Raw genomic sequence first — 27768 nt, 5'->3', positions numbered from 1 at the left:
CAAGAAGCATCTCATGGAGGTTGCCATGAGGCCGCAGTTGGATTCAGGCTGGGAAACCCCCTGAACATCAGCCTGAGCAATCAAGTAGTGCGCCTCCTGCCGCAGAGCTCCAGTCTGGTTCCATGGGTACCAGTGTTATGGACCCCATGCTGGAACCTATTTGTGAGGCAAGGAAGTGTGCACATCAGTGTGGCAGTAAGTCGTCTTCCAGACCCAAGAAGGATACTGTTCCATCGCCTAGTTCCTGTCACGGAGAAGCAGCATGTTCCAGTGCTCACAAACACAATAAGAAGTCGCACAGACCGTCGGATTTGCCTGTTCTGTCCACTAAGCTGCATATTCCTTCCAGGTCAGTACCACTGAAGTCAAGGGAACCTTCAGTTCTGAAGCAGTCCTCTGTTCCAGCTCTTGTTCTGACTGTGGAGTGCATACCACTGATACTGGGGAGACCTGAGTCAGCCCCCAAACCTCATGAACTCTTTGCCTTGGAGGAGGTGAGATCTCCACATCTTCAAGTGCCATCGCCTCCTAGGGGGATATGGTCTCCTACATATTCTCTCTCAGGTCATGTTACTGCCTGTTCACCTACAGCTCCCACAGTTCCAATGTCACTGCCATTCAAACTGGGTTCTGATTTTTCAGCATTGGAGGACTCAGATGGAGCCCAGGGCCTGGCCCTCCCATACCACCAATATGACTAACCTAAGGTTCTGCCGACTTAATGGCAAGACCCTCCCTTTCCGAAGCAACAGAGCCATTGGCACCCCGCCTCTTGGTCTGCCTGGTTGACTGTACTGGGGGTCATAACCGCAGTATCTGCCTTTGAAACCTTCTTGGTCCATTTGAGAGGAGTCCCCATCTCGCCTCTTCGACTGTCACCAAGTAGTCATTCTGAACCTATACTGGAGGATGCACCACTTAGTCCGACTCCAACAATACCACCAGAACCAGAGCGGTTCCCTTTGTTGTCTCCAGACGCCGCAGTGTCTTCGACTCCCTTCTTATCCCCGAATGACTACCATCAGTTCCAGGAATTATGTAGGGTGGCTGATGCCCTCCACATTCCACTGGAGGAAGTACAGGAGAAACAGCACCAGGTGCTTGAAATCTTACCAGCAAGAGTGGCTCTACTGATCAATGGTTCTTCAACCAGTCCAGCGTGTCTGGCACACTCCAGCCACTTGCACACTCACCCTCAAGGGGGCAGAGAAGAGGTACTATGTACCTGCAAAAGGGTCCAAGGGAGCAGGCCCAGCAACAACACTCACATTCCCCCCCAGCGGACAAAGAGGGCAAGCGACTGGACCTTCTGGGTCACAAGTTCTTCTTCTCCGCAAGCCTTCAATTTTGCATCTCCAATCACTTGACTCTATTCACTACATATAATTTTCTTACCTATGGCAAGTTGGCAGACTTCTCAGACAAATTTCTCCAGCACGATCAAGTCCACTTCCAGGCTATCCTTCAGGAGGGAAAGCTAGTTGCAAAGACAACACTCCAGGCTGCAATGCATGCAGCAAATACTTCTTTGCACACTAGGGCTTAGAGGGATTGTCGGGAGGAGGGAGTTGTGGCTGTTTTCACCAGGTTTCTCAAAGGAAGTCCAGAACACCATATAGAACCTCCCGTTTAATGAGTCTCATCTCGTCTATCAGAAAACTAATGATTCCCTCCACTCCCTCAAGGACTTCAGAGCCACTCTGTAATTACTGAGTATCTACACACCAGCATTCAAGTGCAAGTTTTACAAATGGCAGAAGACCCAATGGCCCCACCCTCTGGGTTCATCATCACAACCATTAGCATCTCCTACACTTAGTGATATAGAAGTGATATTTCAGAGAGTATCCAGAGAGCCACCAACCCCCTCATGCCATAAACCTGACCCACCCCCTTCAGGGGGCGTCTAGCACACTTTTTTTACAAGCTTGGAGTGCTATAACAATGGAAAAATGGGTCCTGGATGTCATTCGACATGGCTGTATGATCGAGTTCACAAGATTACCTCATCCACGTCCCCCGCCCTGGCCCCGCCTCAGGGACCACTCTCACAACAGCATTCTCACCCTAAAAGTGGACTCCTATTGCAAAGGGGAGTGATAGGTCAGGGCGCAGGGTTCTGTTCCACCTATTTCCAAGTTGCCAAGAAGAAGAGCAGGTAGAGACTGATCTTAGACCTCTGCCATCTCAACTGCTTCATACCCAAGCCAAAGTTTCATTAGAAAGAGGCATGTGATTTACAGCTCTCGATATGCGGGATGCATACTTCCACATGGGTACCCATCCTACCCACAGACGTTTCCTAAGATTCACGGTGGGCCTTAATCACCTCCAATACAGAGTTTTACTGTTTGTACTCACCACTGCTTCATGGGTCTTCACCAAAGTTTTTTTGGTAGTGGAAGCCCACCTCCAGCACCAAGGGGTCCTTACATTCCCTTCTCTTGACAATTGGCTGCTAGCAGTGCAATCAAAAGGGTGGGCTTGCGCCTCAGCCTCTGTGCTGCTCACACTTTTCTCCTCCCTGGGAGTGAGTATAAACATTGAAAAATTGACTTTGGATCTCACACATTCCCTTGCATTTATTGGTGGCCGCATTGACGCGATATCAGCATGCGCCTACCTACAGGAGGACAGGTTCCAGACCCTATAAGACTAATTTCCAAGGTGATTTCCAGTCCTTCTGTTCTGGCCAGGACTTACCTTTCTCTTCTTGGCCACATGACAGCTTGCACATACATTACTGCCTTAATTCATTTCCGCTTTTGCTTCCTACAACTGTGGCTCAAAAGGACATATTCTCCCATGCACCCCAATATGGATTTCCTACTGATGGTTCCCCACGAGGTTCTCTCCTCCTTCTGGTGGTGGACAGACTCAGGTCAGGTCTGCACTGGGACACCATTCCTTCCGTCCTCCCCAAAAATGACGATCATCACAGATGCAACGATTATCAGATGGGGTGGTACCCACATGGGTGAGCATATGACTCAAGTGATTTGGACCACTCTGGAATCCCAGATGCACATCAATATTGTGCAACTCTGGGTGGTGCGGACAGCATGTTGCGCATTTCTCCCATCCATTTATTCCTATCATGTTGTCATCATGTCAGACAAAACCACCACTGTTCACTACAGCAACAAACAAGGGGGCACAAGGTCACCTACACTTTATGCAGAGGCAGTTCGTCTTTGGGATTGGTGCACTGGCCACATGATCCTGTTGTCAGCAGCATAGCTCCCTGGGATTCAAAACATAATTGCAAGTCCCTCACCAAGAAATTCGTGACCGACCACAAATGGGAGATCCACGACACCATGGTCACCAACATTTTCGACCACTGGAGGATTCCTACCAGGGACATCTTTGCCTCCCATGCCTACAGCAAATGCACCCACTACTTCTCGTCACTCTTTCCCAAGGCAATCCACGAGTCATCCGCTTGTCAGATCAGATAAATTACACCATGCCTCCCCTACTGCTCCTGCTGCATGTCCTACACGAGATCAGACAGAAGAGAGCAGTTATCTGATCACTCTGTTTTGGCCTTGCCAGTTCTGGTTTCCTCTTCCTCTCCACATGTCAGCGTGTTCCCCACTTGCACTACCAGCTTTCCTGGATGTATCCTGCTTTCATCTCAACCAATCCATACACTTATTTGCTTTTTTTCCAAAACCTCACTCCTCAGTGGAGGAACAGCACCTTCACTCCCTCGACATCTGCCAGGCCCTGGCTTTCTATCAGTGGAAGACAAGATCATTCAGGAAGTCCCCTAGACCAGGGGTTCTCAACCTTTTTCTTTCTGAGGCCCCTGCAATGTGCTATAAAAACTCCACAGCCCACCTGTGCCACAATAGCTGGTTTTCTGCATATAAATTCCAGGGCTGGTGTTAGTGGGTAGCAAGCAGAGTAATTGCCTGGGGCCCCATGCCACAGAGACCCCTGCAAAGCTACATTGTTCAGGCTTCGACGTCAGCCCCGGGTGGCAGGGCTCAGGGCCCTGGACTTCAGTCCCATGAGGTAGGATTTCAGCTTTCTGCCCTGAGACCCAGTGACTGTAACACTGGCCTTGCTTGGTGGACCCCCTGAAACCTGTTTGCAGCCCCCCCAAGGGGCCCCAGACCCCTTGTTGAGAACCATTGCCCTAGACTTTTTATCACTATAACAGATAGGATTAAAGGGCAAGCGATCTCCATTCTAAGTGGGTTTCGGGGTACATTACACTCTTATCAGTTATTGGGATTGTCTCCACCACTTGGGATAAAAGTCCACTCCATAAGAGTGCAAGCATTGACTACAGCAGCACCTCATGACGTACCGCTTACAGACATATGTAGGTTGGCCACATGGAGTTCAGTACATACCTTCTTTTCCCATTATGCCTTGGTGCGAGATTCTGCAATGGATGGCTCATTCGGTGTGGCTGTTCTCTGTTCCACGATTCCATCATCTTCTTTTCACCCTCAGTGGAATACAATAGGGACCATCACTCGAAGATAAGAGATTACTTACCTGTAACTGGAGGTTCTTTGAGATGTGAGGTCCCTATCTGTATTCAAATCCTGTCCTCCTTCCTCTCTACTGCGGATTTCTTGGTTTGTGGTGGAGAAGGAACTGAAGGCGCAGTCGGTCCACCCTACCCTTTAGCACCTCGGATGAAACAGCGAAGCAAGGGTGCATGCATGAACTAACAGACACTACTACTTCCAAAATATCCAGCTCCGGACGCATGGCACATGCGTATAACTCTCAGTGGAATACGGATAGGGACCACACATTTTGAAGAGCCTCAGTTACAGGTAACTAACCTCTTTTTTTCTTGAGTCCTATTTTTTGTTTTCTAAATATTCTTATACAAACATTGTTGTATGGTAGTCAACGATAATAATCCAACAATACATAGTTGCTTGTTGTCATCTGGGTTTGTCTAAATGAATATTAAGTCACAGATTTCAGCTTTGGGTTTAAAGAAATACTTGTTGGCTTTAGAAAATCTTGGCCCTGATCATGTAAACACTCATGCATGTGAGTAATTTCACTTGTGTGTTATCTTACTGAGTTCAGTGGAACTATGCATGTGAATAAAGATTCTCATGTGCACAAGTGATTGCAAGATCAGTGCCTTTGGAGGGAACACCTTATAGAGAAATACCTTCACCAGAGCTGGAGTATTCCTGGCTCCAGGAGATGTTTCAACCATCTCCAGTCCTGTGATGCAGACACTTCTGACACTCTTACTTCGTTGCACTCACATCTACTATTGCTGGTGCTGCATAGGTTTAGTGTGAATCAGAAGAAACCCTCTGGGTCTTCATGTGATAAAAATAGGAGAGATGATCTCATAAGACAAATTACTTGTGCAGAAAATTACTACATGCGTCCAGTCATTCTGATGTCTATGAAAAGGACACCTGAATATGAAAGATGGAAAAGAGCAGGAGGGCCACCTCCCAGAGCTCTACTGATGGGGGAGGCCTCTCCGGTCCAGTCGACACCGTCTGGCAATGTGTACCTCCAGCATCATCTTTAGACAGCCACTAAGCTAAGTGGCTTTATATCTGGTGGCATCCATCTCTTTGGTCTTATCTGCCTTAGCCCAGTGCTAGGGCTTGTGCTGGCATTAAAGATCCTGGATTCCTCCAAGTCAGCCTAATTCAGCACCAAGGTTCTGGTACTGTCAGCTTTGTGCCAAAGTCCTCAGAGCCTTACAGGTTGACATAATTTGGTGCTGACAGTCTGATACCATAGAAATCCCTTGATCCATACAGATCAACAGAGTGCAGGGTCTAGTATCCAGCACCATGGACCCGGTGAACTGCTTGATGCCCATAATTCATGGCATTAATGTTCCCATAACCATCTGAGTCTGGTGCCAAGGTTTTGGCACTGTTTCCAAATGCTCCACTTGCTTGAAGTAGTCCAGTGCCAGTATAAGTAAAAAATCACACCCCTAAGTAGCATAGTAATCTTGGTACCAAAACTGTGTAAACCAAACCTCAGTGAAATACAGGTCAAATGGCTATTCCTCTATAAACTGAAGTAGGATTTCATTGGTATCCTCTTCTCTGTTTCCAGTCTCAAGTCATCTCTGTTTCCATCTCTTACAGGCCACTAAACTTGTCTGTATTCCCCAAGTCTCTTTTACACCATTGGTATGATTCACCAGGTTTTCATTCACCTGGATACATGTTAAAAGATATTCCGTTAATCTGAAGACAGCATCCTTTGGGGGCTTAGTCTTTTCACAGAATTCGTAAAGTTGTTACTTGAAGCAAAAATTTGTCCCTTTCTTAGGTGTGATCAGGGAGAGCAAAATTGTGGCCACCTTCTAATACTCTCTTGACCTGCCATTCTGCGCTGATGCTCATTTTGGCAGTTCTTGTTCATCTAGAACTCCTCACCCCACCTTCCTATGGAGCTGTACTGCTTGCTAATCTCCCACAAGAGGGAATGTGCAGAGGCCATTGGAAGAAGAAAGAAGTTATTTGCCAGTAACTGTTGTTCTTTGCAAGTGTTGCCTCTGCGTGTTCACATCCCCTGCCCATGTTCCCCACTTCTTTGGTGTCTCGTGTAAAGAATTCCAAAATTAGAGAAGGCACTGAACAGTGGTTGGGGCCACTCCTCCTTTTATATTTTGGGAATCATCCACAAGTGGAGTGGAAGGGAGAGACAAGTGGCCTCAACAGACACTGCTCTCTAGAAGATTCCACTGCTCAATACCAGGAGGTGCCAATCCTGCAAGTTGGAATATGCATAGCTGTTGCCCTCAAATAACAGCTGCTGGTAGGTGACCTCTCGTTATAACTCCCATTAATACTAAAAGGCGGTTTCATCCATAAACATCAAGATGAGAGTGTTCTGCTAAGAGAGTTCTCCTGATTAGCTGTTTTATATTCTTCCTCCATTCAAGCCATTTCTGTTGGGAGTTCACAATGTGTTCATTTGCAGCTAGAGAATGTCAATTTCAGAATAGAGCAGAAGTGGTTTCCATGTGTCCTATACAATAACAAGAGAGGTTTAAGGCAATAATCATGTTTTTTAGCACTGGTTAATGTGTAACTAGGAAATATAACTTCCAGCCACTTAGGAAGTTGGCAGTGCTCTACGATATGAGAAACAGAATGATAATTTGATGTTACTTTGTTCTGTTATGTCTCTGCTTTCCAATAACCTAATCTTATATTTTTATCACTAAATGTTCACTCCTTGGACCGACAAATATACTTTTGTTGACCTTACGTTATTACTAGATACTGGTTGTAGCCTGCAAGTTTGAAAATGCTGCAAGCCACTTGTCTTAAGCATCAGAGAGAAATTTGCATATGGAATTTCAAAGGCTTTGTCTACAGTGACGATTTGTTCTGATTGCAGCTATTGTGGCCAGACGTTCTTGTAGCAACACTGGTTCAAACCTCTAGCATAGACAAGGAAAACTGTTGTTTGAACTGGTGGAGCTTACTCCTATTTGAAACTATAGTAAGCCACAATGGTGCAAATCAAAACTAGTTGCATTGGTGCTGATGGCTGGACAATGATGGCTGAAATTGGAGCCTCAGTAAAGACATGGCCAAAGTCCATTTCAGTTCTTGAAATGCAAACTCTGATTGGCTTTCTTAAATCCAGCTCTCTGGTTAAAGACCAGTCAAATTTTCCCCTACATTCTTTTTCGGCACTACTGCCTGGAACAAACAGCCGAAAATTACTCCTACAAAGAAAAATTATGCTTGGCAGAGTATTAAAAAAGAGCTCTCTATAGTACAGCTGTAATCCCTAAATGTTTTAATACCAAATATTCATTTAAAGAAAAATATGAGGGAAAGAAATCTTTTGAAGAGTGGAATGAAATTAAATTGCGAAGTTTATTTTCAAGAAACCCAAAAGTCAATTTTGCAACTTTTGTGAGTTTATGGCATTTACTGTGGAAGGTCTGAAATGCAAGTTATACTTTGTGCATCTCAAATACCCTTATGTTGCATTTCAAAAGAGGAGGGGGGAAAGTTGGACTTAGGCCTGACTTAGATCCCAAGGGGATACTATTCTGTACCTTAAATTACAATCAGATGTATTTTAGTTCAGATCAAGTTTTCAGTCTTAAATTGGTGAGAAGCCTAATTATTTGACCAGGTTAATATTTATGCAGACCACTATGTGGTTTATCCACAGCTGGCAACATGCTAGCATGAAAGGTTTTTATTTTGTGCTTGGAACAGTTTTTTTTTTTAATTCTAACTCTGCTCATTAAATGAAACACTAAAAGATGGAAGAGATTGCTATGGAGACAAGATGTTATATAAACTGTTCATTTTAATTCTTTAGGATACAAAAATAGAAAGGAGGCAGCTTGGTTGCTTGTATGGTTCAATCCTGAAAGGTGCTGAGCACCTCAAGAAGATGCAAAGGATCCTCAACTCCTGTTGCCCTTAATTGGGCACTCAGCTCTTGGCAGAATCAAACCCAGATTTTGGAAGTGATTGTATATTTGCTAAACTGGGAAGTGTGGAGCAACGGGAAATATTTAGACAGTGTTTTTGAAATGATCTTTAATCTTTAAACTCCTTGTTAAGCTAAAATTTGTCAATGAGTAGAACTTCTAAGATCTTTAGCTGAATTACTTTGAATAAAAATACAGATGTATTCTAATGTGAAGACAGAATAATATGGTGATGAGAACTGGAAAATAGAGCCCTTTCATCATTGTTTTTTATAGTGTTGCAATAGTGTTGCTATAGATGAGGCTGAAATGGCGCTTCACTTACAAGACCCTACTTGCAAGTTGCTTGTTACTTTGCAGCACATGTGATTGCTGCCTTTAATTCAGTATGTTTAATCAAATTTGAGACTATTTAGTGATCTCTTTTAGGTGATTGTAAGGGTCCGTGTGCGGGTCCCCTTGTCAGGTGAGGGGTCGCTCTTGCCTTCCGGGCGCCTGGGAACCAGGCCGCCTCACTACAGGAGGCTGAGTAGCAGTTCAGTCTTACAATCAATGCCCTAGACCAGGGCGGGGCAACAGGCAGTAGTCCTGGGCTCAGACCCTGAGGCAGGGGCTGAGCAAACAAACAGGCGCAAACAAACAGTAGTTCAGTGTATCAAGCCGAAGCCCTAGCTCAGGGCGGGGCAGCAACAGATACAGGGCTCAGACCCTCAGGCAGGGCTGAGCAGCAGTTCAGTTTATAAAGCCCAAGCCCTAGCTCAGGGCGGGGCAGCAACAGGTAAGTCTGGGTGTCTAAGCCTGAGCGTTGGGGGTGAGGGGGAGACTGCCACCCGTGAGTAGGGTGGCAGGGGGGACACAGGCCCACCCACTCCACTGTGTCCCGGCCCGGGGCCCTAGCAGCGGCGTGGATCCGCTGCAGTCAGTGGGGATCCTGGCCGCAACACACTGACATAGGCTCAGTGTCAGCTACAGCCAGACTGGGGTCGGTTATCCCCGGGCCACTTCCAATCTCCCCCTCCGTTGGTACCTGTATCGTCGGAGCTTCAGCAGGGGGGTCCACCAGCATGGGCTCCTCAGGAGACGGGTGCACGGGTGGGCTCGACTCCTCCTCTGGGTACCGGGCTCGGGGCAGGCTCGGCCAGTCCTCCTCTGGGTACCGGGCTCGGGGCAGGCTTGGTTCAGCAGGAGCTCGGGCACCAGCGTCTGTCCTCTCCAGTGGCCGGGGCCCAACTGAGCGCTGGGCCCGGGCCTTTATACTTCCTGTCCCGCCCCTTGACTTCCAGGGGGCGAGGACAGGTGGCGGTGGCTCCGCCCACTGAGGCAGCTGTTCTGGCTCGTCCCTCTCAGGTGCGGCTGGGAGCCAGGCCACTTCACTACAGTGATGGAAAAGCAAAATTACTATAATTGAGCAGATATAAGGGTATTATTTTTAATAAGGGAAGCATCTTAGAGTATGTTTAACTTGGTATCCTACTGTGATATTAAAGTTTATGGAACTATTTACCGTGGTAAAGTCAATGTGTCACCAGTTTAAAAAAAAAAAGTCCCTTTTTTGGTTGAAACAATGTATAAAAGATGGGCTACTATCAATCATCACAACATATTGGGTGTAAAAACTGAGATCAGTAATTTTGAGCAGGGACAAAGTCTGTCATTTCATAAGGGGGAATTTGAGGTCACAGATTTTTTCACTTGTAGGAATAAAACCAGTTTTATTTATTTGCATAACCAGACTTGGGTAAGTGGTTGCTCCTTAATGAAGAGTCATTTTGCCTGCTTTTAATTATTGGTTCTACTAAGTTGCAATTGGTTTTGAAATAATGATTGGTATGTGTGCAGTGCAACATTGCATGTTAAATTTTAGTCACAAAGATTCAGAATGTTGAGCTCAAAATGGCAGCCATCACATCTTTTCATTCATGGTTCCCATTTTGACGTCAACCTACTAGAATAAGTCATTTTACCTATCTATGGAGTCAGAAATACGATAGTGACACCATGCTAAATGTCAAGCAATGAATATCAAAAGCAGCAAACAACTTTCATAAGCTTGAGAGGATTTGGAAAAGTAGCGTGATTGGCACTGACACACAACTATGAATTTTGAATACTGGTGTCATGTCTGTAGCAGAGTCATAGAAATCTACAACAGAAATTGATGAGAAGATTAACTCATTCCAAAGTAAGTGCTTATGAAAGATCTTTGAAGTGCATTGAAGACAGTTTCTTGCAACATCAGAAATTCAAAGGAGAGTAAACCATACTGAAGCATCAAATATGTCAAGAAGAAAATGATGGACATATTTAGGCCACGCTTTAAGGATGCCACTAACACAACTTCCACAGCAAGTGATAACATGGCCACCACCTGGAAAGAAAAAAAGAGGACAACCTAGAGAAATATTACTTAGAAAAATAGAGAAAGGTAAATTCATCAACATGACACTCAGAAGCCTAAACAGATTAGCCCAAGACCAAAATAAATGGTGGAAAACTGGTGGATGCTGTATGCACTTACGGATGCGAGAGAACATAAAGTAAAGGAGAAAAAAGAAGGTAAAATGAAATTTAATTAAATGAGATGCCGGCTTGTTTCTGGTTCAACTCTGTTTATTCAGTATTTCATTTTTGACACTTATTTTATTTGTCCTGTTTTTATCATTTGAGTTGGGAGAGGGAGAAGATCTTGAAAAATTACGACTATAATAAAGTATATACAATCTACAGAGCTTGCAATAGTTACATTAACTAGCATTCCCTACCAGTGTCCAGGATCTATATCGGTGTTTCCCAAACTGGGGTTTGTGAACCCTTGGGGGTTCACAAAATGTTACAGGGGGTTCTTGGGAAAAATTCCCTAATGGTGGACAGCGCTGTCCCTAGAGACCCCGAGCAGGATGGGACACTGAAGAGACTTAACCTTCAAGACTCCTTATAAGAAATGGAAAGGAAAGTGGATATTTTTTGCTGTTTTTAAAATTAAATAGGCAGCTAATATTTGTTTTTAAAATTATTATGAAGAACAAGCTTTGTTGTAACGTGCATTGTTTGCCTGGAGTGCTCAAGACCTGAATGCTTGTGTAGAAGGAACTCTTTCAGTTGGCTTCTTAGATACTTTAATGCTGTTTCACATCTGATACTCCTTGATGAAACATAGGAGCCTTGTCTTATAACAGGCTTATTCAAAGTGATACAAGCTACAAAAGTGAGATCTTGGAAGTGTTGCCATTTTCATAATGCAATAAAACTACTGTCATGATAAATAATAATTAATACATAGTGTGTAATAAACATGTCACAAAAACAAATTTTATATTTCCAAGATCACTGCTTTTATAATTTATACTCGGGTAAAAGAGAAAATCCCTGAAAATATTCATTTTTAAGAGGGGGTTCACGAGACTTGACATTTTAGTGAAAAGGGTTCACAGGATGTTAAAGTTTGGGAACCACTGATCCATATAAATATAATATACCAAAACAGGTATACTGAATAGTAACAGTGTATTGCAAAGTAACAAAGGTGTATTACAGTTCAAGACTAAAAGGTATATGTGGCCTGTTCTTCTACTGTCTGGAAACCTTAAAGAAAGTGATAGGGACTACTAATGTCAGGTAATTAAGATTTTCTATTAGCTTCAGTGTATTAATTTGAATGAGCCTGGTATACATTCCAGCAGAATTGGCTTCCCTCAGAAGGGAATCAAGTCAAGTATAAAGGCTTGGTCTGATCTTCACTCATATTACTTTCCTAAACCCTAATCTGCACTCCTTATTCTAAATTAGCTTTTCCTTTGGGAGACCGCACTTACGTTAGGGTTGCCAATTTTGGTTGGATGTATTCCTGGAGGTTTCATTACATGACATACTCTTTAATTAAAGATTCATCTTTAATTCCCAGAGACTCCAGCGCAGTCCTGGAGGGTTGGCAACCCTAACTTATGTAGTTATTTATTTGTTTCCTTTTATTGATATTGGCTTTATTAACATTTGGCTTCATATTTTATATTACAAAATATTATTAATTATGTAGAATGACATCCTTTTCATTGTTTAAATATTATACTGCATTAAGAGATCAGGCATAATGGATTAATCTAACTAATTAAATTACATCAAAGGATGCCATTTATACAGTTTCATGTTCGATAAGTGTGCTTTTCATTTTTTGTCCCACCTGCAAACAACTTATTTAATATAATTCCTAATTTGAAATTAGTAATATATATTTGTTTGCTTGCTTGCAGGGATTTTTTCTTACAGTTTCACCAGAAGCAGTATTAAAGGTGGCCAGTCATTCTTCTGCAGACAACAAGATCTTCACTTTGAATCTTTCTGCACCATTCATTAGCCAGTTCTATAAGGAGCCACTGATGAAAGTCATGCCTTACGTTGACATCCTTTTCGGAAATGAGATGGTGAGTCCTGCTAAAAATATTTGTTTCTGACGGATGTTTATGTCTAGAATACTCTCTGATTTTTCTTTCCTCATTAACATATATTTTAAGTGACTTTGTGTAAAATGTAAAATGATACTGTCAAATCTAATTTACAGTCTACGTTGAAAAAGAAAGAATTAAACTAGTGCAGTGGTTCAATGGACTGCTAATGTGTTAACCTGTTAAAAGTTTTCACCTTGATAGCTTTAGTCTTGATGGCCCATTCTGCAATAAAGTAGACACTTTCTTTAATCAGGAGGAGAAGGACATTCGGAAAACACAATTTATAAATTTCTCATTGATCTCTATGGAAGATAGAATGGCAAACCATCTATAGAAATTCACTTTTGTTACGCTTTTCTGTGCAAGAGTGGGGTAAACAGATTGGGTGAAATTCTGTGCCCACTGAACTCAATGGCAAAGTAGCCATTCACCTCAATGAGGCCAACATTTTACTGACTGTACTGATATAACTTTGTATTTTCTTAGTTCACAGGGTTCTCTTGTAAGCATTTATATGTTTGTTTATCATGAATAAAAGAGTGAACTCCTAAAGAAAGCCATATAAATAAATGAACTGAGTGAGGACTTCTCTACACTTGACACTTTTGCACCAGCATAGCTATGCTGGTGTAAAAAGTTACATTCATTATTGCAGCTTGTCTAAGTTTCAAATCAAAGTAAACTGTATTGGGAAAGTGACTTTGTACACTTGTGCAGCATGTCTGTCCTCGGGGTGTACATTGGTGCAGATACAACTGTGCAAAAACTAGCATAGACCAGCCCTGAATACTTTTGTAAAGATTAGAAAATAGCATATTTCTTCAGGTACAGTAGAATAGTGAAAGTCTACTAACCACGGGTAGTTGGATGGGAGAAGTATTTGTCATTGACAGTTCTTCTTTGAATGGTTGCAGACATGTATTCCACTCGTGTGTGTGCGCCCAGGACATTGAACCCGGAGAACTTGGCCTAGCAGTACCCAGACGGGTGATGCCTGTGCCCTCTGGCCCTTAGCTTCTCCCCTGACTGTTTAAGGGCAGCTTTGCCCTGACACCCTCAATTCCTTCTCACTGCCTGCGGCTAAAGTCAGAACATTTTGTGTGGTATTTTACCTCATGCTGCTGTACATCAGTCTGTTTGGGATTTTATTGTATATAGTAAATAATTAAAATAGTTAATGGCACTCTCAGGTTAATTTATCGTAGTAGTTTAGATAGATAGTCATCCTGGCTGATGCCATCACCAGGGTTTAAACATTATCCATTGTGTGAAATGACTGTCCTCAATAGTGACCCCACCCATGCTGTTTATTGTGCCTGGGGTAGGGACACTTTAAGTAAAGGTGCTGCATCTGTAAGTGAATGCAAGACTTGCATTTGAAGCAGCACCTTCTGGAGCAAGCCATATGGCCTGCTTTGGCACTGGGGACCTTCACGGATCAGTAGGCCTCCCAGAGGGTATTTGAGGCAGCATGGGCTCTCCCAGCAGGAAGAAAGACCATTCTCCTTTCTCTGGTCCCCCTAGAAAAAAATCTCATAAAAGAGGCTGGAGCTGTTCCAGAGCTTGGAGAGATTCCTCTTTCCCTTCTAAGAGGAGTGCAGACGGGCACCATGATTCATCCTGTACGTGAGAGAGCAGGGCCATCTACCTGCTTTTCAGCACTGAGGCGAGAGCAAATAGACTCAGTACTGTTGTCTCCAGTCAGGGCCGCCCAGAGGATTCCGGGGGCCCGGGGTCTTCGGCGGCGGGGGGCCCTTCCGTTCCGGGACCCGCCGCCGAAGTGCCCCGAAGACCCGCGGCGGGAACCCCCCGCCGCCGAATTACCGCCGAAGCGGGACCCGCCGCTGAAGTGCAGCCCGGTCTTCGGCGGTAATACGGCGGCGGGGGGCCCCCACCGTGGGTCTTCGGGGCACTTCGGCGGCGGGTCCCGGAACGGAAGGGCCCCCCGCCGCCGAATTACCGCCGAAGACCGGGCTGAACTTCGGCGGCGGGTCCCGCTTCTGCCCCCCCCAACCTCTTACCCCCCGGCTCCCTCCTCACGCGCAGTCTCAGAGCCTCGCCGGAACAGCCGCAGCGTGTGGCCGGCAGGGCCTGAGCTCCGTCCCGCTCAGAGCCGCGTGGGGAGGGGGCGGGGCTGGGAGCTCCACGCCGAGCGGAGGGAGCCGAGCTCAGCCCAGAGCTCCCAGCCCCGCCCCCTGACGACGCGGCTCGGAGCGGGGCGGGGCTCAGGGGCCCCGGTGGAGACTCGGCGTTTGATGCGCTGAGGCTCCAGGAGAGGGGCGGAGGCGGGAGCCCCCGCTGTTCTCTTGGGGGCCCCTGCGGAGCCCGGGGCCCGGGGCAAATTGCCCCCTTTGCCCCCCCCTCTGGGCGGCCCTGTCTCCAGTATCATCTGTGGGTCGTCCATTGAGTCTGGTACTGATGGTATCAGTGTTGGCAGCATCAGACTCGCTTTGCTTGACAGCATACCAGTGCAGGCGTATCAAGCAGCATCAGTTCCTGAGTCTCCTCAGATTCAAGGGTGCTCAGGTGTGATGGCTTCTTCATCAGTGCCCTTGGCGCCATCTGTATGGGTTGTGGACTTGGCATTAGTGTAGGCACCAACTTTAGCACCTCTTCTAACTCGGTACAAAACTGAAGTTGTCTGCCTTTTTGGCACTGAAAATTAGCGCAGGTCTGACCCAGTATGGCCATTTGTATGTTCTTCTTATGTATTCTCTTTGCTGCTGTTGATGGCTCTGGTGCTCACTGCCATGATGGGAATGGTGCTGGCTTTGACATCAGTGCTGACTTCTGCTTGAAGTGTCTAGTGTTTTAACTTCATAATGCATCTCATGTGCTGGACTTTGGATGAGGTTGGACATTTGTTGAGCCTGCTGGGGATGGCTCTTCCATTGCATGTGGACTACTTGGAAAGTTTCTCAGCATCAGGCTCAGAGATGTCTTTATCTTATCCCTCGCCTTCTCATTATCATTCGCAGAAGTCATCAAGACCTCCTGGGGGTCACCCATCAGTATCCAGATCGGCACCAATCCTGCTTACTGGCCACCAAAGCCATACCCTTACCCAGAGTGGCCTCCTTGGAATCTCTGGGATGTTCCAAAGTCACCCTGGTCTCAATCCTATTCTGCCAGTAGCTTCTCCTCCTGAACATCTGTTGCTGCAGCCACAATTCTTGTTCTCTGACAAAACTGAGGAGATGCTGCATTGATGTAAAGACTTGTGAGCTAAATTGCATTCATTTGGGGATTTTTACCCCAGCAGTAAAGAGGTGTCAGCAGCAGCAATATCGCTCTCGGTGGTTTTTCAGGTCGATTTATCTAGACAGCATGACTTCTCCAACAAGAGGCACAAGCCTCATAGGATAAGGTCTTCTGGTCCCAATGTCAGTCAGTCAGCCCATCCTCCATCAGCATCGGTCAAGCAGCCAATTTGACTCTGCCTCCGAGGTCAGCATTCTAGTCATTACGCTTCAAGCCCCCATTTGGGGACTGAGGGGAGGTGGAGCGCCAGTGGGAAAGTGCGGAAGTCTGCTCCTATGGCCACAGTTCTGGCTCTGGCTTTTTTGCCTCCCCAAGCAAAAAAAAAACCTGTGCGGGGGCCGGAGCAGCAAAAGGAGGGGGGGACGGACAAACCTGCCGCTCGGCCGGAGCAGCGAAGGGGCAGGGGGAACAAACCTGCCAGCCAGTCAGAACAGCAAACGGGGGGGGGGCGTGAAACCTGCCGGCCAGTCAGTGCGGCAAAGGGAGGGAGGGCGCGAAACAAACCGCCCGGCTGGCCGGAGCGGCGAAGGGGTGAGGGGGTGTGAAACAAACCGCCCGGCTGGCCGGAGCAGCGAAGGGAAGAAAAGGGGGGAAAAAAAAAAACCTGCGGGGCGGCGGGTGCAGGGTGACTCCCAGCCCTGCAGATGCCGGGCTTGCTGCAGACCTAGCACCGCTCCCAGCAGCTCCCTTCCTCTCCGCCACCGCCCCCTACAGGCAGGAGCAGCAAACCAAAAAGAAAAAAACCTGCAGGGGCGCGGAAGCGGTGAAATGCAAAAAAAAAAAAAAAAAAAAAAGGGTGGCCGGAATGCCGCCCCTTGGAATCTGCCACCCCAAGCAGGAGCTTGCTCGGTTGGTGCCTGGAGCTGGCCCTGTATGGCCATGAGAATGATTAAAGGATTAGAAAACATGCCTTATAGTGATAGATTCAAGGAACTCAATCTATTTAGCTTAACAAGAGAAGGTTAAGGAGCGACTCTATAAGTATCTACCTGGGGAACAAATATTTAATTATGTGTTCTTCAATCTATCACAGAAAAGTATAACACGATCCAATGGCTGGAATTTGAAGCTAGACAAATTCAGATTTAAGGTATAAATTTTTAACAGTGAGTAATTAATCATTGGAACAACTCACTATGGGTCATGGTGGATTCTCCGTCACTGACCATTTTTAAATCAAGATTGGATGTCTTTCTAAAATATCTGCTCTAGGAATTATTTTGGGAAGGTTCTGTGGCCTGTGTTATATAGGAGGTCAGACTAGATAATCATAGTGGTCCCTTCTGGCTGCAAGGTGATTCATAGATTTGTAGGCTTTCCCACTTCTACAGGGCCTTAGAGTCAATAATTACAGACAACTGGATCCGAAGTACTGGGACTGGGTTATGCCATTCAATTCCTATTCATGTACCCTTCTACCCCATCCCATTTCAGGGAACCTTCTTAAGAGTCTGCTTCTTCAGTAGGTGCACACTTTTTGACCTTTGGGGGCCACAGAGGAGGTTTCCCTTCAGAATCAGGGAAAAGAATTCTACTTATGATACTTCTTGATCTCCAAGTCCGAAGGAAGATACAAGATTCTGAACGGTTACCGTAATGACTGTTCTCCCTGGTTTGAATCACAACTGGCTTGCTAGCCTTGATTTACAGGATGTTTACTTTCATGTGGCGATTTTTCCAGGTCACAGGAGGTTTCTGTGATTTGTAATGGCAGGTCAGCATTATCAGTATACCATGCTTCTGTTTAGCCTATCCTCCATTCCATTGGTATTTACCAAATGCGTGACTATGGTAGCGGCACAGCTCAGAAAAAAAGAAGTTAGTATCTTCCCATATCTGGATGATTGGTTACTGAGGGGCAAGTCCTCTCGCATTCCAATTCACGTTATGTCTCTACAATCATCTGGGTCTGATTTTGGGAAAGTTGTTTAACAAAGTGAAGTTGTTTAACATTGACTCAAAAAAAATTGAGTTCTTTGGGTTTTGAGTTTGAGAGCATTTCTTCCAAACGAACCATTTTAGGCATTTCATCACCCGTGTCTGGCACTTCAGTCTCTACCTTGGACTACAGTCCTTGTATGCATGAAGTTATTAGGCCATGTGGCTGCATGCATGTACATAGTCTAGTATGTGAGATTGCCCCGTCATCTATACATGTGATTGAATTTGATCTATTGCCCGAATTGTCAATTGCCCAAACTGTCTGGGCGTCTCCAGCAATCCTGGTCTCCCTACAGTGGTGAGCAGTTCAGAGCAATGTTTGCTAGGTTGTTCCGTTTGCTCCACCAACCAGAACTGTAATCACCAATGCCTCTTCAATAGCTTGGGGACCATATCTAGGGGCACTGGAAATTCAGGGCTTGTGATCAGAACAAGAGCATCTTTCCATTTCAACGTCCTGGAGCTTCAAGCCATTTACACTGCATACCGAGTCTTTTGAGATCATATTGGGGCACAGTGGTTCACATACTCACAGACAACAACACTGCAGTGTATTGCATGAACAAGCAGGGAGGAGCCTGCTCCAACCAGCTTGTCAAGAGGCAATAAAGTTTTGGCAGTTCTTCATCGAGGAAAACATAATTCACATAGCTGCTCACTTACCCAGGGGGTACACAATCACTTGGTAGATCACTTCAACAGGATTTTCTCCCAGAATCACGAGTGGTCTCTGAAGTTACAATGTGCTGAGGTCCATCTTCGCAAAATGGAGCATCCCAGCTATTGATCTATTTGCAACAAGAGACAAGAAGTGCCATCAATTTTGCTCTCAGCTTGGTCTTAGTCCAGGAACCTTAACCAGTGCCTTCCCCCTGAACTGGGAATCAGTGCTAATGCATGCCTTTCCCATGATCCCACTGATTCCTCAGCTTTTTCTCAAACTAAAACTGAATCATACCAGACTAATTCTCATTGTTACAATTTGGCCGAGACAATGTTGGTTCTCTGACCTACTAAGTTTATCTATTCAACCTCCCATGTCTCTTCCTCTGTGTCCTGATCTACTGCCTATTGACTCAGCACTATGGTTGAGTTTTGCATCCAACACTGAACAGTCTGCATCTCATTGCATGGATGCTGCATGGCTAGATGAGGAAGAGGAATGCATGATGTTAGACAAATACCTCTCAATAGTAAAAAAAACATCCACTAGAGCTACCCATTTGGCTAAGTGAAAGCGGTTTTCGGTTTGATCACTGGCCCTGGGCATTCAACGAAGGCTAGCTCATATTCAGGAAATTTTGGAGTATCTGCTATATCTTCAATGCTTAGGTCTGTCTCTCTTAGCGGCAATCTCAGCATTCCATCCACCCAGCCAAGGGAAGCCATTTTCTCAGACTTTATGGTAGTGAGATTTCTGGGATGAGTCATTCGTTACTTCCCACCAGTGAAAAAGTCAGTTTCCTTGAGAGACCTTAATACTGTGTTAACTGCTGTTATGGGGCTTCCATTTGAGCCCATGACAACCTGTTCTCTGTCCCTGTTGTGCCAGAAGACAGCCTTCCTTGTTGCTATAACATCTGCAAGGAGAGTAACTGAGCTACAGGACTTAATGGCAGAGCCCCCATATGCAGTTTTTCAAAGACAAAGTGGCCCTACAACGATATCTTAAATTCTTGTTGAAAGTGGTTCCCCATTTCTACCTTAACCAAGTAATATACCTACTGGTATTCTTTCCTAAACCACACACAAGTGCAGATGAACAGAAACTTCATACACTGGATGTGAAACGATGTTTGGCATTTTACCTGGAGAGGACAAATCTTTTCTGTTCATCACCTTGTCATTTTGTCTCCTATGCAGATTGAACTAAGTGTCAGGCAATCTCTGTGCACACAATTTCCAGGTGGATAACTTCCTTCAGTACAACATATGAAGTTGCTCAGACCATGCCTCTACAAAGATTGTGGGCTCATTTGATGAGAGCTCAAGCAATGTCAGTATCAATTCTCAGTGATGTTTTGATATAGGACATTTGCAGGACTGCTACCTAGTCTTCTATGCATACGTTAACCAAGCACTATGCTGTTACCACTGCATCTAGGTCAGGTGCAACTTTGGGAAGGCCATTCTGCTGTAGTTTAAATAGACTCTGAATAACACCTCCTACGATTACTGCTTATGAGTCACCTGTGTGGAATACACATCTACAACCACTCAAAGAAGAAAAAATGGTTACCTATCTGTTTTGTAACTGTTGTTCTTCAAGATGCGGGTGCAGATGGGTATTCCGTGACTCATCCTCCATCCCCTCTACATCAGAGTCTCTACTCTTGACATTGGGTGCAAAGGAGCTGAAAGGCATCAGGGAAGCACTGCCCTTCAGTAGTCAGGGAGGGGCTAAGGGCCAGAGATCATGGGCATTGTCCCTACAGGTACTGCTGGGCAACTTTCTCTGGCTTCAGTGCACTGGGCATGAGCACACCTGAGTGGAATACATATCTGTGCCCACATCTCTAAGGACAACAGTTGCACAACAGGTAATTAACAGGTTTTTTTCTATCTTTGTCACTATAACAGCCTCATTCTGTCATTTGCATTGTGAAGACCTCATTGAGGTGCTACCATGTATTTCTTTTCAGGAACCATACCATCTCAGGTGCTGATTTTGTCAGATATCACAAGTTAGCAGAGTCAGGCCTGGTCAATTCTTGAATGAGAAACCTCCCAGGAAAACCCAGTGTTGTGTTCCTCCTCCTTTTGTGTTGGTACTGCTCCCCTAACCTTTCTGATATAATGGATCACTGTGGTGTGTAAGGTACCATTTTTCAGATGAGATATAAAACATAGGTTGTGATCACTTGTCATTAGATGTACAACATTTCACAAAACTAGATGCAACAGCTCCAATGGAAACTGCATTCTGCCTACTTTAATTCCTCCTGCTGTTTCAATAGGATATGGTATTACTTACTTACTTGTCATAACTTATTGTGTAATATTGTAATGCATAATGCAGTGTAAAATGCTCCCTGCATTTACTGTGTATAGTTCTTGAAGCAGTCTGTTGTCTGTTAGCTTATATTTAAATACACCTCTACTCCGATATAACGCGGTCCTCCAGAGCCAAATAAACTTATCGCGCTATAGGTGAGACCGCATTATATCGAACTTACTTTGGCCCCCCTGCTCCTTGTCCCCTGACTGCCCCCTCCAGAGACCCCCGTCCCTAATCAGCCCCAGGACCCCGCCCCCTACCCAACCCTCCTGCTCCCTCTCCCCTGACTGCCCCGACCCCGATCTACTCCCCCCACCCCCTGACAGGCACTCACTGGCAGCGGCGGGAAGCGATGCAGCCCGGCCCCAGCCTACTCCACTCTGCCAGCTCCCAGCTGCGGTGCTCTGCTGCCGGTGAGTGCGGGGAGGTTGGGGAAAGGACGCCCCCGTACTCACCTGCGGCATGGAGTGCCGTGGCCCCAGCCCTCTCCGCTTTCATTGCCCCGGCCCCAGCCGTGTCGCTCGGGGGGGTGGGGGGAAGGGTTGGGGAAAGGTCCCGCACTCACCGGTGGAAGCGGAGCAGCCTGGCCCTAGCCTGCTCCACTCTGCCAGCTCCCAGCCACAGTGCTGCACTTCCTGCCGGTGAGTGTGGAGAGGTTGGGGAAAGGATGCCCCCTGTACTCACCTGTGGCGGGAAGCGGAGTGCTGTGGCCCCAGCCCTCTCCGCTTTCCTTGCCCCAGCTGTGTCACTGGGGGGTGGGGGGGTTAGGGAAAGGTCCCGCACTCACTGGCAGCGGTGGAAGCAGAGCAGCCCGGCCCCAGCCTGCTCCACTCCGCTAGCTCCTGGCCGCGGCGCTCCGCTTCTCACCGCAGGTGAGTACGGGGGTGTCCTTTCCCCAACCTCCCTGCACTCACTGGCGGCGAGAGGCGGAGTGCCACGGCTGGAAGCTGATGCGCTGATCTGCCGGAGCGCTTAAAAGTGAACCCGTGTTATATTGGGTCGCGTTATATTGGGGTAGAGGTGTAGTATCTTTTACTCTATCATTATTAAATGTTACCATACTGTTTATGCACTTTAAAGAGTAACAGACCTCTTGATCTACGTTGCTTGCAGCCCTGCTAGAGTGGGATTTTCTGTTCATTGTAAACAAAGTAATTTTTGTTTCTTGCTATGTAACCTGCTCATTGCCACTTTAGATTCTTCTTTCTTTAGGATACCTTTCACAGTGGTATATTTTCTTGTTACTCTGTGATTTGAAACCTTTTCTCTTTCCATGGTACACTTGCTAATTATTGGCATGGGCTTTATCTAGTGGTTCCATGTATCTTGGCTTGTGGTTAAGATCATGCAAAACCCTTTTAACAAGAAAAGTTTTCTCTGACGCAGTTCAGCCTTCTGAATGTTCCTCTTTTTGTTTCTTATCCTGGATTCATTTCTCTGATTTTGAATCTTGTGTAATAATGTTTAATTGTCTATCTGTCTATTTGTGTCTTGATGTGAAGTGAACCACTTGACTGAGCCAATGTAAACACCTATTTTCCCCTATCTATTTTGATCTTTCCTTTTGTCTCTATATTTTGTTTTCATTGAATTTTGCTAATTTTTCGATCATAAACAGTAAAGGGACATACTTAAGGTAAGCATATAAGCTAGAAAACACATACTAGATGGTATAATTGTTACTTTATTAGAACAGAGAGTAGCCTAACATGATTTTACTCTTCTGTATATTTATCTTCACTTCGCATTATAGACCAACACAGTTTTATTGTTGAACACTGAGATGTTTATTTTTTTAGAGTAATGCAAAAAGCATCAAAAGAACAGCAGAATTCCAAATTGATGCCATTCTTAAACTAAAAACAATTGGCAAAGAGATTTTAAATTACATCTTGCACTTAAAAATTTACAACTGAATGGAGATGGGTTATTCCAAGTTTCAGCTAGATGATAATTAAAATGGGCAAGTTGTAAACCTCACAAAATGAATACTCTAGCTGAGAAATGTAAATGCCAACATACCCTTAACGGCAGTGGTGGTGCTGAACACTGCTAGAATAAACTGTAGTAGTTATCAGCTATAACTGTCGCTCAGTGGCCATTGGTATGTTAAGCATTTGTCTTCGAAATCTCTTTCATACCTATTCAAAATATTTTGGTTTGAATATTTGACACTTATTAACTAGACTTCATACAATAAATTTAATACAAAACATTTGATGTAAAAATAATCATACATCCAGTGCTACTAACCTATTAAGGCCATTCTGAAGTCATTATCTGGCAATACATGGCTAGAGAACCTGATTATTGTCATCGCTTTTAATTTTTATTAAATTAAGTTTTTTTTAATAGTGTCATTTTGCAAATGGTTCTTAGCAATAATACCTTCCAAATGATCATAATCACTGGATAATTAACCTGCCAGGATTAAGCACACTCTGCTTTTGCCTCAGGATGCTTAACTCTCAAATAAGGTCAATTATCTCCTGATGATAACTGCTTTGTCACCAGTTGCTGCCTAGTTCATCTGTAACAACTCACCTCCTAATACATACTTTTTACAACTCAAGCTAACTTTCAATAACAAAACAGTGGTTTGGGTTGTTAGAGATAAAGGCTTTAAAAATTACATCCAAATGTAAAGTCATCTAATGGACAGATGATTTCTTCTTGCACAATAGATGCTGTGCAAGCGGAGGAGCGCACATAAGGGTATAAGTGAAAGGTGGAGAGCAGTACCACAGCTGCATGCTTGTTCTCCCATTTCCTTGAAAGCTCGATTCTCTCTGCTTCTTGTGATGAGGGCTCCACAACTCTGGTAGGCCTCTTTTGGGTCAAAGGAGGATGGAGCCAGGAAGCAGTAACTCTGTGTTATCTGTTCCCTCTCAAAACCTATGTCTATTCACACGGGGAGTAAATGCTGGTCTTAGGAGTATGAACCCAAGTTCCACACCTCTCAAAGAGGGTGCAATAGCCAATGGCCACACCTAAGGGATGGTAATAAATGCCTCCAGGGAAGCTGTCTGCAAACTTTGGGACACACTGTTGGATAGGAGTTTTTTCCTCATAGATCCCTGGGATCTGTGATTTCCCTGCCACTTCAGCACTACATTCCTGCCCATTGCAAGCCCCTCTGCCCCGAGAGGACCATTTGTTAGGAAGTTGGCATGGTGAAGCTTGCTGGGTTTCCGAGGTCCTATGTCTATTCCTGTAGGATTTCTCCATGGGAAAGGTAGAACATTTATTTATTTTCTTTTGACTTGGAATAAGGTTTTGAGTGCCCTGTCAGTTTTTTTAGTAATAAAATCACATAAGCAAACAATATGGCTCATAGTTCACAAATCAGTGCAAGTTACAAGGAGGATGTGTAGAACGATGATCCCAAACGTGAAGGTGAAATCAGTTTTTTGAAGCAACACAATAATATAGACAATAAATTTAACAAGCTCCCTTGAAAATCAGAACCCTCTTCTCTTCAGTGTGTGAAGCTGTTACTTCTAAAGGTGTGGTCTGTGAACAAATTAATTATAGGATTCTAAACTGAAGTTCTGCAATTACAGAGTACTGTTGCAACCAGTTAGGGAAAGTGATGTGGGTGCAACAACAAAAGTGCTCTTACAAAAGGAGGACATATGAAAGGGCTTCTACATTTTGAAAAGCAATAACAATAGCTTTAATAATGGTTCTGGAGCCATGTATCCTGAGCTGTAGAAAGATGGGTACATCTGCATGCAAAAACAATAAAACAAGCAGACCTTGTCATCACTGTATTTAACAGTTGTACCAAAATGGCATATGGTGCCTCCTTAAATTAAAATGTTTGCAAATCTTATAAAGTATCAAATAATAACATATAAAAATTGTCACAAAAAGATATTATTTGGATGCAGTTTGTACAGCTGGCGTATTGGAAAGTGTATTATTCAGTGAATCTGCTATTTATTTTGATACTGTCCTCCTTGTTTAATGTGTGTTTATGTTGTACCTTCTCTTGTTACTCCTCTTTCAATGACAAGGAAAAGCCTTAAATCTAAAAGCACTGATAATGGTTGCAGTTGTCCTGACTTTGAACTTGCTTTTGTGCACTAAAAGCTGATTTGCTGATTCTTTGTGCTTGTTTTAACTGCAAGAATGGATGTAAATACTTTGTTTTGCAGTCTAAATAGATCCTGCCATCTATTTCTATTACTTGCAATATTGTATTATGTTGTATACAACTTTGCATTTTGTACACATTTCTGTGTAAAATGCATTGAATATTTGAGTCAAACTGCAGTCCAGCTTCTAAATTAGCTTTTTTAATGTCGGCCCATGTTTTGATTACACTAGTGTAAATCCAGAATAGTTCAGTTATCTTCAGTGGAGTTACTCTGGATTTACACAAGTTTAACTGAGATGAGACTAAATCCTAGTAGGTGCATTTTAAAGATACAATATTCCAGGCTTCCTGAGGAGTGTCTGATACTAGGGAGTGGTTGGTGTAAGCAGTTGCTGGTGAGAGGTTCTGACATAAACTGGCCGTATGGAGGAAGGAAAATGTAGTTGAAGCTATGATAAAAGGTGAGAAGGGAACAGAGCCGTATCAATTTCTTCTCCTCTTCTAAATCATGGTGGGCCCATAAGAGAGGAGAGGTAAATAGAGAGTGGTTAGTCATGCCATAAACATCACAGGTAGAAGCATTTCCTCTTCCTAACTAGTTGGAGTCATATCAGTATTTCAGATGGTTTAGCTGAAGCCAACTATTAGAATTGTATCTGGAATAAAGCTGGATACCTCAGTGAAACCTCATTTTGGTATGACACTAGTATAGTGTATGGAGAAAGAGAGAGAGATTTTTTTGTTTTTATTTTGTTTAGTAGGACTGCTCCTATATATGTTGAATGTTGGTAATCTGTCTCTAAATTCACTTGATAAATTGATTCATCTTGAAGGAAATGTTCAGCAATGCTAACATGTTAATTTCAGCTTTGAATTTACAATTACATCAGGCCAGTACCTTGCATGTCACAATGCCTTCCATAATCAAAGGATCTGAAAGTTCTTTACCAACACCTACTCCCTGGATGAAGTTAAGTATTATTATCCTCGCTTTATAGATGGGGCGGGGAATGAATCAGAGAAAAATTCAGGCTTGCCCAAGTTCACAAGATAATCTGTGGCAGAGCTAAGAATAGCACCCAGATCTCTTAACTCTCTGGTCTGTATTCTTATTAAACACATACAGGGAAAACCTTTGTAAGAAGACATCTCATCTTTTCTTTCAGTCTAACAGAAACAGACATTTAAGCTCTATAGATGCCAGGGTTTGTTCTTCTGATGCAGTAAGCAAATAGCATTCTGTGTTCTAAAGGCTGGATTTTGATTTTTATAAAATCTGTAACGAGGAGTGGAATGCAGTGGGGGGGATGGACAGACATTTAAAGAACGTAATTTTCAATAGAGCAAGAACATTTTTATTTTTTTTATTTTTTTACAAAAGCTCTCTGTTTATTTGCAGAATTTTGACACTGATTTTCTGGTGAAGATACTGACTTTTCAATTATAAGAGCTATGGCATCATTATATTACTGCTAAATTCACAGAATTAACTTCTTCCTCAGTGTCTCAGTATCTAATAAATTGTGTTCCACAGAAAAATGAGGTGTTCTATAGCACAAGGTTTATAATGTCAATGGTGTGTTGTAAAGATATGCTTTGGGAAGGATTCTGAAATAGCCCAAGGCTATTTCAACTGCAGACACTGAATCTCCTCTCCAGCCCCACTCCTTTCCCCCTCCCACCTCTTTTTTTTTTTTTTTTTTTTTTTGTGAACTGCAGTGGCTGTCTTAAGATTAAATGCTTTTAAATCATTCCCCAACCTTGCAGCCATCATTGATAAAAGCCCTGTTGTTTGAAATTATCTCAATCACTGTGGAGTTAATCATACCTTATACAGCAACATATTTCAATGTGATTCACTCTGTTTCAATTAATCTTCCTGGTTATCTACATTGTCTCAGCTGCTGCAGTACAAATTCAGGAGTAACAAGCAAGTCATTATTTTAGTATAGTTTACCTAGTATATTATGAATGAAAGAAAAATTGAGAGCCTAATATTTAAGTTGATATTTAGGGCTGCTTTTAATTAATCATTAGCTATTTAAATAATTTGGGAATCTTACCTCAAAAATGTTTTTCCCCCATGTCGGAAACGAATGCACATATAAAAAAGGGGACTACACTTTACAGCAAGCTTTGCTTCTTAAAGCTAATGACATTTTCCAGTAGTCTCTCTGACAGGAGGAGGCAGATCCTTCATTAAGCTGTCCAGGTTTTAGATACTTCTGAGATCATGAATAAAAAAGTCAGTGTACTATTAAGTGTAGTACAAGATGGAAGGGTTATTCTAGAGGAGAAGGCAGATTCCATTGTCGCTCAATGACTTCTCTTTTAGTAATGATGATAATACTTTGCACTGTGTGGCACTTTTCAGATCATCTCGGAACACTTTACAAACATTAAACCTCAGATTACACCAATAGGGTAGTGGTGTATTATTGTCCCTCTTTTACAAATGGACAAACTGAGCCCAAGGTCATGCAGCAAGTTAGTAACAGAGTTAGGAACAAGCCTACTTACGGATTTCTGGTTCTTTCCCCTTCTCTAACTTCTAGAAATGCTGCCTCCATACTGGATCTATTTTAGCCCA

The 27768-nt window shown here is 44.1% G+C and overlaps 1 protein-coding gene across 8 annotated transcripts in view; it reads left to right on the top strand.

Moving 5' to 3' along the window:
* Positions 1 to 27768, top strand: part of ADK (adenosine kinase) — a 560340-nt gene that overhangs the window by 408636 nt on the left and 123936 nt on the right. For all 8 annotated transcript variants that reach the window (XM_039547058.1, XM_039547060.1, XM_039547059.1 and 5 more), the window contains one exon: positions 12682 to 12852. In XM_039547058.1, coding sequence (XP_039402992.1) covers positions 12682 to 12852 — 171 coding nt within the window. The remainder of the gene's footprint in view (positions 1 to 12681; positions 12853 to 27768) is intronic.

This window comes from Mauremys reevesii, linkage group 7 (assembly GCF_016161935.1).
Source record: "Mauremys reevesii isolate NIE-2019 linkage group 7, ASM1616193v1, whole genome shotgun sequence".
Lineage (NCBI taxonomy): Eukaryota > Metazoa > Chordata > Testudines > Geoemydidae > Mauremys > Mauremys reevesii.
The sequence above is the reverse complement of the archived record's forward strand: the minus strand, read 5'-3'. Positions and strand labels throughout refer to the sequence as shown.